The sequence below is a fragment of the Oxyura jamaicensis genome, chromosome 17, assembly GCF_011077185.1.
Source record: "Oxyura jamaicensis isolate SHBP4307 breed ruddy duck chromosome 17, BPBGC_Ojam_1.0, whole genome shotgun sequence".
Classification (NCBI taxonomy): Eukaryota; Metazoa; Chordata; class Aves; order Anseriformes; family Anatidae; genus Oxyura; species Oxyura jamaicensis.
In genome coordinates this window covers 4,941,362-4,962,279 of record NC_048909.1, presented here as the reverse complement: position 1 = coordinate 4,962,279, position 20,918 = coordinate 4,941,362, and the positions used below count along the sequence as shown (strand labels likewise).

Below are 20,918 nucleotides of genomic sequence, written 5' to 3'. Positions count from 1 at the left end.
CCCCCCCCCCCCCCCCCCCCCCCAATTTTATGCATTTAAACCACGTAATCTCCTGGTTGAAAACTGAATTACAGCTTTGCTGGAGATCACTCTCATTTTTCTTTTTGTTCTTTCCATGTTCCATGCTGACATGCCGTATGAGGGGGCTTTTTCCAGTGCCCGTCAGTGTCATTCCTTCAGCTAACCACAGCACAGTGCTTTCTGAAGAGCAATGAGAATGACCTTCCACATACAGAGGGCTCAGCAGTGCTGGTAGCAGAATGTTCTGTGGAGTTACACGAGTCAAATCCTGTTCTGGGTTCAGGATGCACTGCAGTTGACTTTACTCAAGCAATTTTGTGTTTTTACATTACTATCTAAAACTCTTCAGGAGGCATAAATGGACTTAGTTGCCAAAGCACTAGTTAATGACGAATGAGGGGATATTGCTCTTAGGAGATGAGCAGATAACATTGTTTTATTTGTTAACATTACTTAAAAGTCTGCTAATGAGTGATTCCAGCACCATCATCCTTAGCATTTTAGTGTGTAATCTTTTTGATATTCAAGTATAAATGTCCTGACTGACTAGTGATGAGCCTGTGCTGTGGGTAACAATTCTCACTAATGACATTAGATGCCAGACAAAGACATAAAAAGCCTAGTTAGTTTCTACAACTTCAAATGCTAACTGTATAAATACAGTTGTTTTAAATGCTGGTTTATATGTTTAGTGGCACAAACTGCTCTTTATTGGGCACATGAAATCATTTGTAGAATTTGAGGACTTGCTTATGCCTTAAGTGCCTCTTATTTGGCTTCAGTTTCACTTAAAACATTGCTTTCTAAACAGTTGTTGATGGACCCCTGGTTGTCTGTGAGGCAGTTTGTTGGTCTGTAGTGAGCTGTTTTTGCAGGCTTTTGGCTGCTTTCTCAGTTTCCAACTTCTATGTTACATTAGAAATACGTGAAGGGACAGCAAAACTCAACGTCTAGAGTCTCCTGTGTTTTGGTGGGAATTTTATTTTTAAGGTATTTCAATCAGAGTAAAATCGTTTGAAAACCCATTCCTGTTTCCTGTATTACTGTTATGTAAGCAAGTGATTTAGTTAGCAGAGGTTTGCTAACTGTTCGTGGATGAGGAAAGGGGTGATAGAGCATATATGGTCATGAATTCGGGAAAAACATTGATGAGATAATTTGTGTTACAACTCATGCTGTGAAAATGTTTCAAAACCTCTGTTCATTAGTGAGTAATTCATTAGTGAATAAAAGAGTCTCCTGGGAATCTCAAGTATGTCAAGACACTGCAAAAGTGTTTCTTAGAAGGTGTTCTTGTTTGCTTAAATAAAAATAAAATTCATGCCTTTTCTTTCCTCCTTCCTGAGTATAGCAGACAAGAACAAATGAAAATTGTAAATGAACTGTTAGATCATCTGAACACAACTGAGCAAGAATGTTCAAGTGAAGATATAGAGAAAAAGGATGAAAAAGATCTTAGGCAAATGATTATTCAACTAAGAGCTGAACTCAAACATTTCAAGCAGGTCAATAAATTCTTAAAGCAGCAAGTAGAATTGAAATCAACTTTTGATGGGAAAGAGAAGCTTTATCCAGATGCAACGCCACAGATTAATAAGGATATTGAGTTGCTGAAAGTGGAATTGAAAGATGCAGCTACACAAACAATGACTTTAGAGGGTAATGTCATGAGATTGAAACATGAAGGCAAAAAAGGAGCCTCAGAAGAAAAAACAAAATATTCAAGATTAAATGCAGAAAGAGAACATCAGCAGGAAAATGTGTTTAAGAAGGGCGAGCAGCATGAAAGATTTTTTTTTTCAAGGAGAACAAATGAAGTAAGTTTATTTAAGATTCTCTTTTTAGTACTGAGGGGATAGATGTACAAAAGAGAAAAGTGTGTTTCATTTCTAATATTTAATCTTGCTTTTGTGTAATTTTTAAAATTAGGAAAAGAGATATATGCCAAATATATTTAAGATAATTGTTCTTAATATTTGAATCTTTTCATCATGCACTTCAGTATGCCTTAGACCATTAATTAATTGAGTTTCATTCCTCACTGGGACTAGATACTAGTGAATATTATTAGCTATTTGGAAAGAGAGAAAGTTTATAGCATAGTGGCCTGATTCTGTACAGCCTTATATCTCTGCTCAGATGCTCATCAAGTGCACAACTAAGAGGCAAATGAGGTCTAGAAAATTGAAGATGTCCATAATGTCTTGGAGCTTGCTGGTGAAGACTTAATGGTAGATTTCAGCAATCTCAAATCTTAATTCTGTGGTTTTATCTTAGCATTGTGTCTTGCTCTTATAGAAGTATGACCAGTAGCACTCTATAAAACTGTGGGGGCAGTTCTTCATATTTGGTTTGGAAACTAAGTGCACAGAATCTGCTTTGTGAATACAGATTTACTTAATTTGCTTTTGCCAGTTCAGTTTTCAAGCCTTTTGTAGGCAGGCAGCCTCTGATCCTAAACAAAGAGGTGGAACAATAGTGTCTACTAAAGAGTTCATGTGTATTGTTTCAGTAGCAGTTAACAGAAGCTAAGTTGAAAACTCTTTGAAGATCTTAGATCCAGCAGGGGAGACAAAGGAAGATCTTGCTTTTGACTTTGTGCGCTTCTAATAGAGAGTGTTTTAGCTCCTACTGCAGGAATGGTTTCCATGACTTTAGTGATCAAGAGATTTCTGAGAGCTAGTGATTTGTATTCCAGCTTGTTCTTATTCCCTTCATTTCATTAAAGGAAGGTGCTGTTAAACCATGAGATGTTATCTGTACTGGACTAAACATCTCCATGTGGGATTTTAAGGAGAAGATTTTGGCATGCATGGTTTTCCCTGGAAAACACCCTAGGGAATTCTTGCCAATCTAAGGAATAGGTTATGGTACACATGAAAAATAAATCCAAGTAACTCACAAAAGCAAAGTCTTGCTTCACCAATCAGCTGACATGTAATCAGTCTGTATCAGGGCATTGTCACTTGCTAGCAGAGATTCAGTTACCTTCTTGTAAGCTTGCCCTATTGGGGGTAAATTTTCTATCTTTAACAAAAAAAAAAGTGTTTGGGAAAGATGGACAATGATAGTGGAAATGTTCTTCGGCTATTGGTAGCATTCTTAAGGTATTGGGTCAGTTGTGTTTGGCAGGGAGATTGCTGTGATAGCTGTGCCTATGTCTTTAGGATGCCTTGGTTAATCTGACCAGGCCCTTTTGATGCAGAAAGGAGTGGATCTGTTTGCTCTGTGCTATCCAGGGCAGCTGGCTTCAGGAGCACATGAAGAGATGAGGGTAGGTGGAAATGAGGAAGAATAAAGATGGATAGTAGGGGATGGGTTTTGAGATCCTACCTGGCCTATTAATGAAGATCTGCTTGTGATGACTTGCTTAAAAGCATGAGTGATGTCTTTGATTTGCTGGTCTCACCTCTCAGGAACGAAGGACAATCTCTCTGAAGGCAAGCAGAGGCCTGTCTGCCCTCCACAGGGAATACCAAGAGTTCTTTCTGCAGTTCTGGTCACTGAAATCTCTTTTTTCAAAGTTCCTATTTTCATTAAGTTTCAGTATAGTGTTTTGGTTCATCATGTTCCAGATGCCTCTCTAATTTATAAGTTGTCACCTTAGTGCAGCGTAAAAGTTTTCCTGTTTGATCTAATCCAGTGTATCTGGTATTTCTGAATGGTTTTTATAAATAATTTCATATAGCCTGTTGAACTGGACCTTAAGTAATCTGGGTGATACGTGCCTATATACAACAGCCCCGAGACAGGTGGAAATTGTTCAACTTTATTAGTGCATTTTAGTAAAACTAGCAGGAAGTTCATCCCAACTGGATTTATTTTTCAGCTTCCAAATGATATTATATTCATGTATGTACAAAACGAATTGAGTATGTTGTTAGGAAAATGGAACTTGCTTTTTATTATTTTAAATTGTATAAAGACTATAATTGCTAAGAAATGAATGTGAAAAGGTATTTCAGAATACATTGGATGGTAAAAGAAATTACAGGACTTACAAACTGGTGAAGCAAATGAACGGCAAAAGAAATAAACTAAATCTATTTGAACATGCCATTATTGATTTTTATTATTATTACACAGCATTCTATAACTCTCATCAGTGTATTGCATGTTTTTATCATTTTGGAGATAGCACTACGTTATGCTCTGTGGTTTAAACATGGACACATTTATTTTTTGTGGAGTCTTCAAGAGGTGAGGGGCTAACAGAGTGATTTCCAGTAATAAACTTAGCTTCTCCCAACACCAGTGATGTAATGTTTGTTACAGTAGGAGATGGGAATCCTGCAGGAGCAATGCATAGATTGTACTGGTAATGAACTATTTTTGTTCATAAAGAATTTCTCTATGGTAAAGCAAATTTCCTCTGCAGCTGATGCAAAGCTATGTTCATTTGCTCAAAGGTATCAGAGGGCTGGTTTGAAGTAGTTCCTATTGGATGGAGAGAGAGGAAGAAAGGAAGTATGTTCAGAAATTTAGGAAAAATTAGAAAGATCCTTTTTTTTTTTTTTTTTGTATTAGAAAAAACGATTTAAGGGGAACATTTCCTGGGCTGTGAGATATGATACAACTCATGAGAGTGGGAAGTAGTTAGAAAAGTCAGTTTGGGTAATAAACTATTTTCCTAGTGCCTATAAAAATTCAAGGTTAACTAATACACCTACTGATTTAAATCCTTTGCGTAGCTGATGGTGGTTTTACTGCCTTGCTTCATGGACTGGAAGCCACTCACCGTGTGGTTGTGGATGCATAAGCAGCACTCACTCAGAAAATTGAACCAGTGGGATCGGCTCACTGAATGTATGTTTTGACGTTGCAAGGGTATTGCAATCTTACTATTTGATGTGACAGTTGACTGAATCTTTATTTTTCCTGGAATACTAGCTTATACTTCCTTTACGTGACTGCTACATTCCCGACTGCCAGCCTCTCATTTTATTCAATACCTTTTTCAGTCTGATTCTGCTTTCCTGCCCAAGAAGTCCCGACTGCCTGTACTCCTAAGATCATCCAGACCACTAGGAAATGTGCCTTTGAAACTTCGTGAGCGGAAATCAGATTCACAACTACAGCATCATACCAGGCTACCTTATGAAGATCTGAAAGCATCTGAAGTACAAAACAAACAATTCCAAGCACAAACAAATGGAGAGTTACTATTGAGCGAATCGGTAACTGAAAACCTTGAAGAAGAGCCTGCAGAGGAAAGCACATTAGTGAGAGGTAGATAAACAATTGCATTTAAAGACCAGACATAATAACTTGTAATGCTGCTTGAAATAGTGTATTCTTTTCTTGTAGAAAGTAAAAACAGATCACTGTTACATAAATACAATGCTGCTTATTCTTAATATTTATTGGGTAGGCAAATTATATATAGATGACTATAGAAAACACTCTTTTTTTCTTTTAGTTAAATGTATTTTTGCTGCTAGAATTTATAACAGCTTTGTATGGAGTAGAAAGTCCCTTGTATGCATGGCATAATGTATATAATAAATGACAGTTTGGGAAGGTGCCCACACGTGCACACACATACGTCAATGTTCAGGTAAATGAAAAATTTCCTTTATAGGATTCCAAGCCTAATGGAAGCAGTAACGGAGATGGGAGAGTATAAAAATACCCTATTTGTTTATGCTGCATAAACAAGATTTTCCAATATTCCACTGATCAGTCAAGTCATCTGTGTCTGTTTCCAGTGCAGCTGGGTTAATTTAAATTTACTTGTTGACAAAGTATCTGGATCAGCAACGTATGACAAATTTGTAAGGCAGAGAACAATGGATATTATATAAAGATTTGGAGTGGTTAAAAAATACATTTAGCCGTAAGATTAAAAACCGGATAGAGATGTAAAAGACAGATGAGGGACAGAGAAGGTTTAAGTATAAGAAGTAAGATTAAATCGAGCAGCAAGTGAGCCACTGTCAAAAGCAGAAGTTACAGAGGATTTGCTGTTAACGATAACATTATCATGGTGTGAGAAAGATACGGCATGAAGCAATGGTACATACTGAAGTTGATTGGACTGTAGCAGTTAGTTTTGGTAGGTGCAAAATCCATGGGGAATTCTGAGAGGGAAAGTGCTTTTGAATTGTATCCTGAAATTACCTGAATCAGTTAGCACTAAAGACCTGAGATTTCCTTTTCATACTGGTTTCTTTACCCTGCAGTGGATAACACTTGTACTATAGACAGTAATTCTGATACTTAATGCAATGGAAGTTTGCAGAAGTTTATAATCAGTTATAATATTGGATGAACTATTTAGCCTTTTCTCTAAGTTTAACATGAAACATTTTAAAATACACTAAAAATGATTAGCTGTTATATTACAAAGGGGACTTGCAAATGTTTGTCTTCATTTTTTGGTAGGATGCTATTCACATCCTTGTAGTTCTAGTATTTTTGGAAAGGTAAAAACACCATTTCATACCACCAGTAATGTTTGTATTACATTCTCAATAGTTGCTCCTTAAATGATTTTCCTGTTCTAAATTGTCAGAGAATCAGGTTTGTGTGTGGGTTGTGATTTTTTTAAAATTTGTTTTTAACTATCTCCACTTGATTTTTTTTTCCATTCACATACTGCCTTCTGTTTCCCCTCCCCTGCTATTCTTCAGTCACCTCATTGATCAAACTGGATGATAGTGGGGCCCAGGTTGACTTGCAAGACGGTGAATTGGATACAGGGGTCAACAGTGAATATCTGCTGTACAAAAATCAGCAAAACTGTCAAGGTAGAGCATTTAAATTGTGTGTGTGTGTGTGTATATATATGTATAAAAAGAAAATTTAAAACTCTAATGTCTTCTAAGTTGTGTAAAATTGTAATTTACTGCGGGCAATTGTCTCCTTTGCTGCTATATGTCAGTTTTAAATCTTGCTTATTTAGCTGGTATGGATTAACTGCTGTAAGAATCCCAGTTAGTCTTTTAAGGGTTATACTTTCAGAAGGGTCATAGGGATTTATGAGTCTGGTTACCAGTAAAAATAATGAGTTGCGTGCCTAACCCTGATCTCTACTGCTAATGTCCTCACTTCTGAACACTTCTCTGTATTAAATATGTTTGTTACTTTATGCTTCTGCATCTAGTTAAGAACTATTGCAATGAATCAGTTGAATGACAGAATTTTGCTTATCTGAGTTATTTGAAAGCATTCAACTAGGCTGAAACCTAATGGAATCATTTAATGAAAATGGAAATAGTCCTAGTACTGTATATTAGGTGTTTCTCCATAACCCCTTAGTCAGTTACGGGAGGGCCTGAATAACCCAGTTAACCTGTTGTTTACAGAATACAGAGGATATGGCCAATTTTGGTCGCATCATTAATTTTCCTGTAAAAGTGGTGTCATTGAGGCCAGTTAGTTAGTTTGCAGGATCATGCCCTGCATGTGCCCTTTGTGTGTATGGACATATATATGCACAGAGAGCTTATTAGTTCTTCTTTAATTAAAGGACAATGTCTCATTAAAATCTGTAACGCATATTCTAATCATAAACATTTCTTCCCTAATATCTATTTTTATTTCCTGCTTTTGTTGTCTGGAACATTTGCATGAAACCAGGATTACAGAGTTTAAGAGTTCATCTAGTATCTGAGCCTTTTTCCATCTCAGTCCACAACCTTCTTTGACATCAGTGTTACTGCAGCAACCAGCTACAAAGTCAAGGGATTATGCCTTTCAGGTAGAGAAGGAGGAAGAGAAGCTAATGAACTTAATGTCACACTCTCTTATTCCCTGTGTCTTCTTGCATTCATACATAAGTGTTTTCTGAGAAACATTTCTGTCCTGTGATTCTGTCACCCTTGGAATGACATAAATAATGGTGTGCAGCAATCTGTGTATCGCAGAGAACATCATCCAGCCTTATTTTCGAATATGTTGATATTCCGGTATTGCAGCTTCATTTTTTTCTTCCTTTTAGGCTATATTTGTTTTGATTTGTCTTGTCCTTGTGCTTGTCTTGAAATTTCATATACAGCTGTCCCCTCAGACATACTGCTCTGAGTCAGATTTTGGACTGATTTAGAGCTTGAACCTGGGCATTCAAATTCTTCATAGAAACCAAGGGGATTTGAAAGTATTAAGACGTCTGCAAGATCAATGCATGACTCCCAAAAGGGAGTTTCTAAGTAGCTGTGATCTTTTGCAGTACTAATAGAAGGCGAGAATTTAATTTACTGGTAACCAGAAAATACCATTTTCTTAGATACTTTCAGCCCTCGACATACATAGAGCTATTAACATAGAGTATATGTAGGAATACGTAGCTTTTATTGGTCTGAATCTGGGTTGATTGTATTACTTAGGAGTGGCAAAGTCAACCAAGAGATGTGCTGTGCATACCAAAGGAATGCCAGTAAAACCTTTAACACTGAACATTTGTATAGATTTTTAGAACACATTTTAAAAGTAAGTTATTAAAGACCCTTTTTCAAATTTTACTATTTTGTTGATAATCTTTTTAAAATTCCATTGACTTTATGCTCCAATTGGTTTTATATAGATTTTGAAGTGAGAAGAAAAAGAATATTTAATTAGAAGTTTTAGGAAGAGCCATATAAGGTCACAGAGTCTACTTTTAAATCTTGGTGCCTTACATGCAAGGTTATCATTTTTTTTGTGGCTGGAAAGGATGGGGCTTCGTCAATGTCTCTGATTCAGAACTGAATATAGCAAAAGTAATTTTCAATCTTTTCAGAAAAGAAAGCAGATTTATTTTGAATATTGCTTGTTTGAAAGCTTATAAGGGGTTTGAAGTGTTTGATGTTCAGATTGAGTTAATGGGCAAATCACAGAAAGAGGTGAAAGGTCTAAAACAAGTATAGTACAGTTCATAATTATTCTGCATTTTTATTCTGTTATTATAGAAGTAAATGAATTCATTCTAGTGCTGTTAAGAACAGAATGTCAGATAAATAAATATTAATATTCACACGCAAGCCTCCTGTTTTTCAGAAATGGAAAATCATCATAACATTAGCAATGTGAATATCCAGCCTTCATTAAAAGAGATAAATGAAGAGTTTTATTCAATGGAACATGAGGACATTGACTCAGCCACTGCAAATTCAGGTTCCAAGTGCCTGCGTTCTCTTAAATTGAGTGTAACAAGTACAGATGCACTTGATGACTGTGAAGTCCTAGATGACAAAGAAGAATTGAAACAAAGAATTAAGAATATGAAGTCTGAGCTCGAAAAGTACAAAATGTTCGTGTTTCATTTACAGACCTCTGACCAGCTTGTATTGAGTGGTATTTCCAACATATTTTTGAGTGACACAGCCTTGCCTGTGGAAGGGCATGTTATGCAAGGGCAAGATACAGCTATGCAAGAAATCAAACCATTTTCTAGTTTACATCAACCTATGGGTTACGAGATCCACGCAGAAAATAGGAATTCACAGTCTTCAAAAGTACCTGATGCATGGACAGCACAAAACCTTAGGGAACTACTCTCAGCAAATGAGGAAGGCCTTGAAAAAGAGCAAGTTGCAGATATTCATCTTGATGAAGTGTATTGTCTTCAAAACAAACTGAGAGAAGCATTGCCATCCAAGTGAGTAAAGTTGTTATTGCTTCATGTTCCTTTTTGTAAACAGCACTGCCAAATACTATAGAAAGGCAATATGAAGGTAATTTTATTCATGGACGAATGTGTAACAGTAAAGGATAAATTTCACTAACATTAACATAAAGCAACTGAAACATTTAGTTAAGAGAAGCTTTGAAGTACAAAATATAATTTCTCCTAGTACAGAACTATTCCTGATAAGCTCATAACATCCTCTGTACTGTGCCAGACTTCTGTGTTTCTCCACACACCTCAGGCCCACAACAACTCTTAGCTGCAAGATGTCCTCTCCGAGCAAAGTCAAATACCCTTAGGTTACTCCATGGGTTGGGATGACCACGCTAATCAAATATTTGCAGTATTGCAGCTTTTCCTTTTTTTTTTCAGGTGACAAATATAAGAAAATGGAACATCCCATTTAAGCTATGAACATTTCTGTGGGGAGTTGGCTAACAGATTTATGGTAGCCCTTCTGTTAGTGTGACCACACTTTATGTGTAAAATAAGAATTTGAGACCATCTATAATTTATTTTACAGTTGTGTGCTGTAGTGCCTCCTTTGAAGGATGTGAAAATAGATATATATTGAAATTAATAAATGAAACTTTATGGCATAAACATCTAAGCTAGAAGATCATTTATGGGAGGCTGGAAAGTATCAGTCCTGTTTTTCATATGGGAAGACTGGGGGCAGCATTTCTGATAGCATGTGTACAAATCACAGACATAAAATGTGGTTTCATAAGACAAAACTTTTTTTTTTTTTTTTTTTTTTTTTTTTTTCCCCCTGACTTTAGTATTGTTATTTGCCTAAGGGCCAGTAGAATGGCAGGAAGGTATAACAAAGAAAGGGATTCATCCTATTGGTTTTCTTCAGAATGCTTGAGTAGAAATGTTTGGACATGTTGAGCAACCAGCAACACAGACAATTGTATATCTCTTAATATTACTGTCATAAAATACAGTCCTGCTACCTAGTGCATATAAATTTACATACCTTGAAAATACAACTCTGTCATATTACAAAGGGAGATCTGACTGTAAATTAAGCAATGAGGTGGCGTGGATCGCTGTGAGGTTTTTATGGCCACTGTCTAGGACAACAACATGACTCACAAGTGACAGACCTAAAAATGGGTTACATATCTTTTCCTATACAAATGACAATAAAAATTGCATAACAACCCACACCACCATACATTTTATGTACTCTTTTGTTTGACTCCGTGCACTTGTTCAGATCTTCTCCTTTTCACACCTTCCACTAATGTATGAATCTGTAAAGAGATGTGTGATACAGACAATTGCATTATAAAGGGGATGTCTATAATCACAAGTGCAGAATAAATTCAATTGATCTGAATTGAAATTTATACCCTAGCTTGTGGAGAAGAGTTTGGACACTGCAGTAGTTGTCATGATCACATCTCTGGCAATAAGCCTTTGGAGATATGTAGGATTTGTCAGACTAGATGAAACCATGAGCTCAGAAAGTCCAATATTGTGCTCCTGGCAGCCACTATATAAAGTTTCAGAAGGGACAGCTCCATTTGATCTTCTATACTGAATTTAAAAAAACAGGAAAAAGTAAGTGTAATTTAAAAAACTTCATGTATTCAGTCTTATTTGCTTTGCTTTGGCACCTTTGCATGCCATCCAGGTTACTTCCAGGCACACAAACAAGTTCATCATTTTAGTTTCTGCGCATCTTACAAATGAAGCAGTTAAATGAAGGATAATAACCCCCAAGTTATGCCCATAAATACAAAACTCAGCAGTTAGAGACAATATATTTGTCATTGTGGCTGTAAAAGCATTTTAAAAGAAAATTGAGTCACATAAAATTATAGCTTAGAAATATAAGTTTAATTCACTTTTTATTTATATTTAAATGTTATTTATGGTCAGAAAATTGCTTTCAAAGATAATTTCATTTTCTCAGATATGATTCATTAGTTCATTCGCAAGCTCAAGAGCTTTCCTTTCAACACCAACAAATTAAAGAGATCCGCGGTGGTTGTGTCACTTACCATCAACATCTGACGAGCCTTATTAAAGCTTTTGAGGAGCTGCTTCAAGCCAGTGATGTAGATTATTATGTTGCTGAAGGCTTCCGTGAGCAGCTGAATCAAAGCGTTCTATTGTTTGAGAAGCTAGAAAGGAAATTCCTGTATGGTGAGTAGCAGTGTTTTGTGCTTATTGTTTGAGGCATGGTAGTATTCTCAAAATGTGTAGACTTTTTGTTTGTGTGTGTGTGTGCAAATAAAACCCTTACTTCCTCATGGTTACTTTGAAATGTTTTATACGGAGGACTGCCTTGGAATATAAAATTTAAATCCTCCAAAAAGACTGGATTTTAATTTGGTAGTTGCCCTCCATATTGGCACCTTCCATTTTGAATTGTTTATACACATGCTTATTTCAACTGTTCAAAACATAGTGGTTATGGTTTAATAAAAGTTTTATTTTAGCCCTAACATCACAAGTGTGGCTGTTTCTCTCCCAGCAGCTGGCAGTGCTTCCACAGATCTCAGCTGCAAAACTGGCATCTTTAGCCAAACACTTGAAGTGGCCTAAACTAAGGACCCTGACCCCTACATCTTCCTGAAATTGGTTCTAGAAGATCATTTTGCTCTGAAACATTCAGGTCCTAGCCATAGAATGATCTGTATTCTGCCTTTCTTTAAAGAAAGTGGCAGCACTTTCCTGTTTCTGATTGTTCATAGAAGGAAGCTGTATATGAGAAAAAGGTATTACAGCTAGCGTGTCATAGCAGTGTAATAAAAGATGGAGTGTCTTCAATGATTTCAGTGGCTACAGAGATTCTTTGCATTACAAATAGGAAGACTGTGTTGTGAATAAAGATTAAATGTCTTTAAAAAAAAAAAAAAAGGCATCAAGCCAACAGATGGTATCCTATATACTATGAAAAGTCACTGACAACTGAGACAATTCAATATATCTAACACAATGGTGTTGCATTGAATCACACATTAAAATAAAATGATGTTTGTAGGGCGATAAAGAACATTCAGCTTACTAAGAATTGACTGTAAAGAAGAAGCATAAACAACCGTCTGTCTCTGCATTTCCATCCTGACCTTCAGTTCATTCCCCAGAAATTTCAGCTGTGCAACTCTTGCCTGCCACTTCTGCTTAATTGCACAAAAATTGTGCAGTATGGGGAGCCAAGGTGACACCACACAACTCTTATTTCCTAATTCAAATGAGTGTCTGAGTCCAGGTCCCTAGCACTGAGTTGTGCTTATGCTGACACTGTGCCACTGAGAATATTGCAGGAACAGTCCTGTACATGCCTGTTTGAGGACAACTGGTTAGCCTGGCTCCAGATGGAAAAAATCCAAGTGAGATGGAATTGTTCTTTTGTATTTTTTAATGCAGTAGCAGTGACGTGCACCCCAAACCATTTGCAGTATAGCACAACTTTTCACCTCTGTGTGCTAACTAAAGCACTAAGGCTGTAAAACCTGGCACATATGTTGCATTGTCCTTCCTTAGACATTTTTTGAACCCCAATGAAAGTTTTGCTTTCTTGCCGTGCCATAAATAGTTTTGCTCACGTACAGTATTTGACATTAATGCACAATGTGTTGAGTGTCTGTTGGCTTCTGTAAATTCTCATTAATTTACCATTCTATATATAAATAGTTTAAGATGGAGGGGAAAGATGTGTTATTCTCAGTATCTGTTTTTAATCAGATGTTTTTGCTTTGCAGAAGAGTCAGTAGGTGCCGAAGTTACTATACTTTATGAATTAGCTCAAAGGTAAGAGTGTAGCTCCATGTTATCTAAATATGTTATTTGATAAATTGGTAAGGGTGCTCTATATTTTGTAGTCCAACTTCAACTGTCTTACTTCTTGGTGAACACTTTATGTTGCCTGTTTCATTAATATCCATTCTGTTAATAGAATATTCACAGAAAACAAACTTGGACTTTTTTTTGCTACTTCTCAGCAAAGGGCTGAGATACTGAGGTGAGACATCATGCTACCAAGCTTTTTCCTTTCATGAACAAACGTAAAAAGTTCATTCTTGTGCTGAATACACCAAGGTGTGCATTTAGATATAATCCTAATTGCAGCTGCTAGGAAGGGTAGTTCTTCTGTTTGCGTGACCTTGGGGCTGGCTCAGGATCACCGGAGTACAGTGGTGTTGAACTCTCAAAACACCCTCACGGTGAAGAGAGCAGCATAGGGGTGAAGGTGAAGAGAGCCCATGTCGTTATGCTGCTAATGTTGGTTTTATGCCAGCCTGGGATTCTTTTGTGCTAGAGAAATCCTCAGCTGCCTGTTGAAGGCAATCTGAGGTTCCCTTCACGCAAAGTGGACCTCAGCTAGCACTGGAACGTGAACACTAGGCTTAATGTTTATTTCTTATTCCTGCTGACGTAGCGAGGTTTGAATTTCAGACTTGGTACATACCACTGATGCATAGTTCTTTATCATATTTGGTCGCATAAAGTCACTTGCCTAACCAGAGTCCTGTACACAGGACACCGTGTTCTCAGTTCATGCTTCTGAAAAAGTAAAATATTTTTTGTAATTTAAAACATTTTGTTTTGTTCAAAAGGGAGAATGAGAAGAACACCACAATGTACCAGCAACTTAAGGATGAATCACCTGTACCATCTGCTCTTCATAGCTTGTCTGACTTTGATTTGTCAGAAAAGTCATCTCTTGGATCACCAGAGCACAGACACGACCTAGGAGAAGGACAGTGTGGCACACTGGCGCTTCTGCCAAATAAGTTTCCCCCAGGTAATTTTTTTCCCAATGAAGATTCACTAGATATTGGGAAAATGTGATAAATAAGACACGAGGGAACTAATTAAGAAATAATGAAGAATGTTTGTCTGCTTCAGCTTCCCAGTATCTTGCATAATCATTGCAATTTCAGTAATAAGGCATACAGAGATGACAGCGATTTGAACTACCTCCTGTTTGAAACAAAATTAACTATGATATTTTGTCTTTGTTGTTTTAGACTATCATCTTTTACAGTACTCTAGACGGTCTTTAAATAGACAAGTTATGAGGGAAAATAGACAATTGTCAAGAGATTATTGCATTGAAAAAGAGAGGTTTTCTAATTTTATAAAAGCCAGTGTTGTGTTTCCTTGAGAATTGTAAGTGCTGCATAATTAATAAGCGGTGTCATGTTTGACCTGGATAGTTTCACTAAGCACAAGCAATGCTTGCGGTAGTTTGTTATAGGCAGTGATGAAAATTTAATAGCTGAGATAGCGTGTACTGTTCAGGAGAAAAATATTGCAGAGTAAACCAGGAGTGTATGACACGGATAAACTGACAAATAAGATAGTGACAGTTTGAGCAGATAAGTTCCTGAGTAAAGCTGAAACTTACAGCCAATGGAAGAAAAATTGTAGAATGGCAAAGCGAGAAGGAACAGGTACGGTAATGAAACTTGATAGAACAGATTTATTTATTAAGGTATGCATTGTGTAAGCCAAAGTCAAATTTATATCTGAGGTACTCTGGTAAGCTTCCTATTGTTATAAGGAAAAATGTGTAATATTGCTGTGCTGAGTCTGAACTGAAGCTGTATTGCAGAACGTAGGATTCCTTCCCAAGTCTAGGCAATGTTTCAGCTAGACAAAATTGTGATCTGCTACAGTTTTGTAGGAAGATGATGCTTAAAAAGCCTTAAAACTGGACCATTGTTTACATTAAAATTTGTGAATGTGTGGTTTGGGCCATATATGGAAAAAAAAAAACAAAAACCTGTTATGGAGCCAGATATTTAGTGTCTAACATTTTGAACAGTTCAGAGTCATTTTGTAGCATTAACACACATGGGGTCTGACAGGAGTACACAGCGGAAAGGAATACAATCACTTGCTCTAAATAAGAAGTGGTCTCTTGGTTTATTCAGAGTTATTAATAGAGCATCTTCAAGAAATTCGAATCCTGAGACAACGTTTAGAGTACTCCATAAAAAACAACGAGAGACTGAGGAAACAGCTTGAGAGACAAGTAACGGACAAAGAACTAGATCAAGGTAAGATTTTTTTTTCTGATAAATTAAATCCACCTGTCCTGCTTAAAGCCTGAGGGAGTAAATGCTGTAGTAAATGTTCTGTGTTCTTTTTTGAGTAAATCCCACCCCTTTACAGTTGGAAAATGATATGCCTTTCTCTGAATATTGCTGTGTCTTGAGCTTCATCAGCAGGCACAGCTTTTCCATGCTTCCAAATACACTTAGCCTGTGCCTCTTCCTTGACTCCACTGCTAGAAGTGTGTCCAGTAGAGATGCACAAATCCTCTGTGGATACAGGTCTACCTCAAAGCTGCAAACCTATAATTGCACATATTGCTAAGAGAACAGGACTGCAGTGCTACCAGGTAGTTTTATGCCATTTGATGATACTGTGGTTGAATTTCATCCAGAAAATTGAAAGGCCTTCTAGTTCGGTTATCAGCAACCAGCCTGTTTTCTTTTGCCTTTAGGATATCATTATTGTTATAATGGATTTGGAAGTTAGGTTGTCACCCTCTTTTAATTCTCTGCCATGTCCAGCCAGGGGCAGTTGCAGGTGAGAAAGCCAATTTTATCAACATAATTTCAGTTGGGTCTGGGCCCGGAATGAATAGAGGAGGTGACTTGCTCCAAATTGCGTTGCTGCTATTGGTACAAAGTAGGAATGCTGTCCTACCCCTAGTCTCTACATACAGGATGATCTGTACACCTCTGTGAACATGACTTCTCTGGGTTTCTCTGACTGCTTTAAAGCCAGAATTTGTTAAATACAGGGATGAAATAGCTGCAGTAGAGCACAGAGCCTAGTCCATGGTGTTCTGTCATATGAATTGCTTGGTGTGATAAATATGTTCTACACAAAATGACATCGAGCGTTTTTAATGAGAATTATCTGACAAACTGATGCAAATGTTAACATAGAGTTGGTTTTCATTCCAAGCTCTAATATAAAGCAGTGGATGAAAATACTAAAAATAGGCATGCAAATTCGGAGTCACTGCTCGCTGTTGTTAATGTTCAGGGTCTTTGAAAGCTGAGCTCTGTGGTACATTTGGAACTCCCATGAATAGGTAGCCAGGCTCTCAGTAAGGATGGTTTTGTTGCACCTTTTCATGCCCACAGCACCAGGCATACTTTCCCACACTTCGCTCTCTCTGTGTTCTCCTTCCCACGTTTCCCCCATAGGAGAGTTGATTAATATGCAATATTACTCAGAGTGGAAGCAGGCAATAAATACATATATGCTTTCCTCTTACTCAGTTTCACTAATATTGACATTAGATTCATTATGTTTTACATCATACCCCTGATCCATTTCTGTTGTTGTTTAAATGGATACTACCTACAAATGGCAGTTTGCTTTCAGGAATAATTTACACTGATGGAAAGGTGTATAAAAAAGCATCCATTTCATTCATGAAGTATTTACACTGCTGGAAAGGCATACTGTTCTCTAGAAATAACCACACTGAAACACTTCCAGCTCTTTTACAGCTTCATAAAGATTCTGGCAAGGGCATCCATTAATGCAGGGAAAGTATATTTTCTTTATAAACTGTCTTATGCCTTCCATCTGTCTTCTTGTTGCCTTAGTGCATCTACCAATGCATGGAGGAAAAAAATCAAAAAGGAAGGAAAAAACAAGTACGTGTTACAACAACAATTCCTGTCTGTTACTGTGTTCTTTCAGCACTTTCTGTTTCTCTCAGTTTTGAAGATCTCTTTCATGGTATCAGATATGTGCGTTCTCTTCTCTAGTAGTGATGTTACTTATTTTTGTATTTATATATATATATATATATATATTATTGACTTTCAGTGTAAAAAGAAGTTCCTAAGTGAAGTTCAAGGAGATTTTAGCTTTGGGGCATAATCATTCAAAACAGTTTTTTAACTTTTAACTTATTACCCTTAATCTGTTTTCCTTTAAAGAGGACAAATAAGGTATAAAGTACTTAATTGTTGATGAGAGCCTGTTAAATTCATTTGATATTGAGTTGTTGGTTCGAAGACAGTCAATACATTGAATTACTCTTGTCTATCTGATAAATATTATATGTATGTATATACACACACCTAGCCACTATTTTTGTCATGCTATTTTTATTAAGTAGGTTTTCTAAGTATTTAAATGCATCTGGGCTTCTAGTATTCTATAAACGACACAAGAGCTGGTAATGGCTACATCATTACTATAGAGCTGAGATTTGCAGTGCAAGTAGATCTGAAATAATTGCTTCAATCATTTCAAATGTGAGGCATCAAAATAAAATCAAAGGTTTAATTTTGAATTTCCTATGTTTCAAATGTTATTAACATCAGTTAACATTAAAAGGGGGAGGCTGATTGCTTTTTTTTTTAACCCATAAGTAACTAATGTATTTCCTCAAACTTCTGCTTTAGTTTGCCTTTGTTTTGCTTTGTTTGGGAGTGAGTATTTACTTCCTTCCTCCGTGCTGTGATTTTCTGTAGTGCCTGCCTTTCCGTCAGTGCTTCCTTTGAAACCTCCGAGGTACGCTTCCTTAGCGCTCCCTTTTTCAGCACGTAACATAATGAAAACTCAAGTGTTTCACAATTGTAGGCCCTGATGTTTCACTTTACTGCTTCACTGGATGGACCTTTGCATCTATGGAGAGCGTAATTGATGTCAGCAGGGCTCTGCACAGAAGTAGTAGTCTCAGTAGTGGGTCAAATTGCAGGATTGTGGCCTTATTACCACTGGCTCTACATTATCCCTTATTATGTAAGATAACTAATAGTTATATTCTAAAGCCTTTCAGTAGGATTGTGATAGCATAACTTTTCAAATAGGATAAAGCTGGGTGATGGGCAATAAATTAAATTAGAATCAAGATGAGACCATCAAGCCTTGCCACTTCAAGTTGAATTGCTTTGTTAAAATCTGAAAGGAAAAAGCCTTTTGAGTTCACATAGCTACCTCAACTCTTTAACATATAGATAGTAAAATGCCATTAGTGCCAGACTTCTAGAGCCTTTGAGTCTTTCAGTAACGACAAGAGGTGCATATCATGGCACACTACATCCCAGTTAGGTAGTTGGTAAAAGCTTCAATTGGGATTACAATAAAATGAAATTATTCAGAGGAAGTGCAGCACATCAAATTGAATTGAACTGCCAGAGCTGAAAGGCATCCTCCTCACACATTCAGCTAATTTTTTTGCCAGCTGGTTATTTCTCTATTAACCAAATAGTTGACACTCATGCAGTTATCTCAGGCACTAAAGCATTGGAGATACTGGGATAACCAATCAGCTGAAAAACACTTGTAAGGGTAATGTTAATTCCAGTGGGTCCTGAAGTGTTTTACTGACTATAAATAGGTTAGAAAGGGCAATAGCAATTACTTGACTCGCGTTTCAGAGGCAGTTGCCTTGCAAGTGGAATATGGTAGTTCTCAGGATGCGCTGTACACGCCGCTGGGGGGTAAGCAGTGTAAATACAGTACGTAATGAGGATTGCCTAGGCTGGAATTGGACTGATTGGATACATGATTTAGCACTTATATTCATATGAATAGTGCAACGAGGTACTCAGAGTAGTAGCAGTACATCAGCCTGAGTAGTACAGTACATCAGCCTGAAGTTTCTAAAAGTCAGGCATTAAATCCAAGCATTCCTCTTCGAGGCACTGGAGAGAAGTCACACTCTGGAGGTGCCTTTTAATCCCAGAGGTTATTGATGGAAGCCCTAGGTCGATCAACACTGGCTCAGTTGTGTAATTTTAAATTAGCTGGAATTAAAGTACAAGCCTTCATCCCTGTGATAGGTTCTTAGGTTGTAATCAGAGGCAAAGATGGTGACGCCAGCCCTATGCTCTCAACTGGCATAGTACCACATGTATAAATGGGCTTGTTACTTTCATCGTTACCCACTGGTAATTAATTTGTAAAATCTTGCAGTCCTCTGCAGTAATTTCATTGAATACAACAGAGTATGAACCGAGCAATAAGGAAACATGGGTGAACCTTGGTACAGTTTGCTTTATTTTAAAAGAATAGCCATGTCACAACATGCTCCTGTGTTTTGTCCTGTTGCATTGTCGTCTGATAGTTAAAGACTTCCAGGGATAATTTTGCAATTTTGGTAATTATTGTCCAGCAATGGGAGGTACTTGTGACGCAGGGCTTTGGGTTACTTGGCGTTAACCTGAACTGCCTTTCAGTCTGTAAGGATAACCTTCAAAATACAGAGGGGTTAAATACTTCCGTTAACATATGTTTTTTCTGTGATTTTTTAAATTGTTCTTGTCTGGAAAGTTTAATGACCTAGAGATGACTCATAAATCATCTTTTATGTATATATTTATAGGTTCTGCAAACATTTTCAGCCGTGGCTCAGAGCAGGATAATTCTCTGACTTCTGAAGTACATTTCCTGAGGAAGCAAAATCAAGTTTTGAATGCAATGCTAGCAAAAGGATCCAGAGGTAAAATGCAAAACTGTGCTTTACAGGAGTAGACTATAACTCATTCCAAATCAGAAAACAATAAAGTATTTACAGTCCATTACATTGACTTCTCCGTTCTTCCCACTCCTGAAATTCTGTGCTCAACCATAAGCATTCATACTGAAGTTAACATGATAAAGGAGTAGCAGTAATGTTCCTTCTTTCTGTTTATTCGTAGCATTTTCCATTTGATGTGTGCTTTCATTTCTCCGTTCTTTTTACATTCCTTTCTTTTTACACATTCTTTTTCTTCCCTTTGCCTTTTATTACCATTTTCTTAATCCTTTTTTTTCTTTATTCCTCCATTCCAAAGCCCTCTCTTTTAATACCTCTTGTTGCTTATTTTTTTTTGTTTACAATCTGCTTTTTGTCAATGTATTACTGCTTTTGTTTGTTTCCACGTCTGACAATATGATCTGATAATATCAGTTTCTTTTTATTTTATAAGAACCACAGTGAATAACACATTGTCAACCTTGAGTTTTAAAATAATGTCAGTGTCTCTGGAGTTTGTGAGTTCTTTTCCTTTTATTCCTGGAGGCACTAGAGAAAAAAAGCCTCATAGGTACTTCCTGCTTGTTTTCTTCTCAGGTGCTTTCTGTCTAGTCTGAGCTTAGCCCTTTAGTAGTGAAAGGCTGAGGATGCACCTTTTCAACAGCACATGGGGATTACCATTTTCATAGCCTTTCACAGAAGATGAGGAAATGATTTTCTAACAGCTGCGAGTTGGAATGACTCTGCTCTGCTGTTTCTTTGCCAAGGGTGCCTCTTCCTTTTCTAATACTGAATGTAGGGTCACAAAAAAATTAGGGTCCTTAT

The 20,918-nt window shown here is 37.0% G+C and overlaps 1 protein-coding gene across 3 annotated transcripts in view; it reads left to right on the top strand.

The window, feature by feature from the left end:
• Positions 1-20,918, top strand: part of CDK5RAP2 (CDK5 regulatory subunit associated protein 2) — a 79,459-nt gene that overhangs the window by 45,049 nt on the left and 13,492 nt on the right. For 2 of the 3 annotated variants that reach the window (XM_035342011.1, XM_035342014.1), the window contains 9 exons: positions 1,373-1,838; positions 4,983-5,250; positions 6,654-6,770; positions 8,998-9,598; positions 11,556-11,788; positions 13,351-13,399; positions 14,206-14,393; positions 15,529-15,654; positions 19,962-20,078. In XM_035342011.1, coding sequence (XP_035197902.1) covers positions 1,373-1,838; positions 4,983-5,250; positions 6,654-6,770; positions 8,998-9,598; positions 11,556-11,788; positions 13,351-13,399; positions 14,206-14,393; positions 15,529-15,654; positions 19,962-20,078 — 2,165 coding nt within the window. The remainder of the gene's footprint in view (positions 1-1,372; positions 1,839-4,982; positions 5,251-6,653; positions 6,771-8,997; positions 9,599-11,555; positions 11,789-13,350; positions 13,400-14,205; positions 14,394-15,528; positions 15,655-19,961; positions 20,079-20,918) is intronic. The other variant, XM_035342013.1, reaches the window with a different exon arrangement.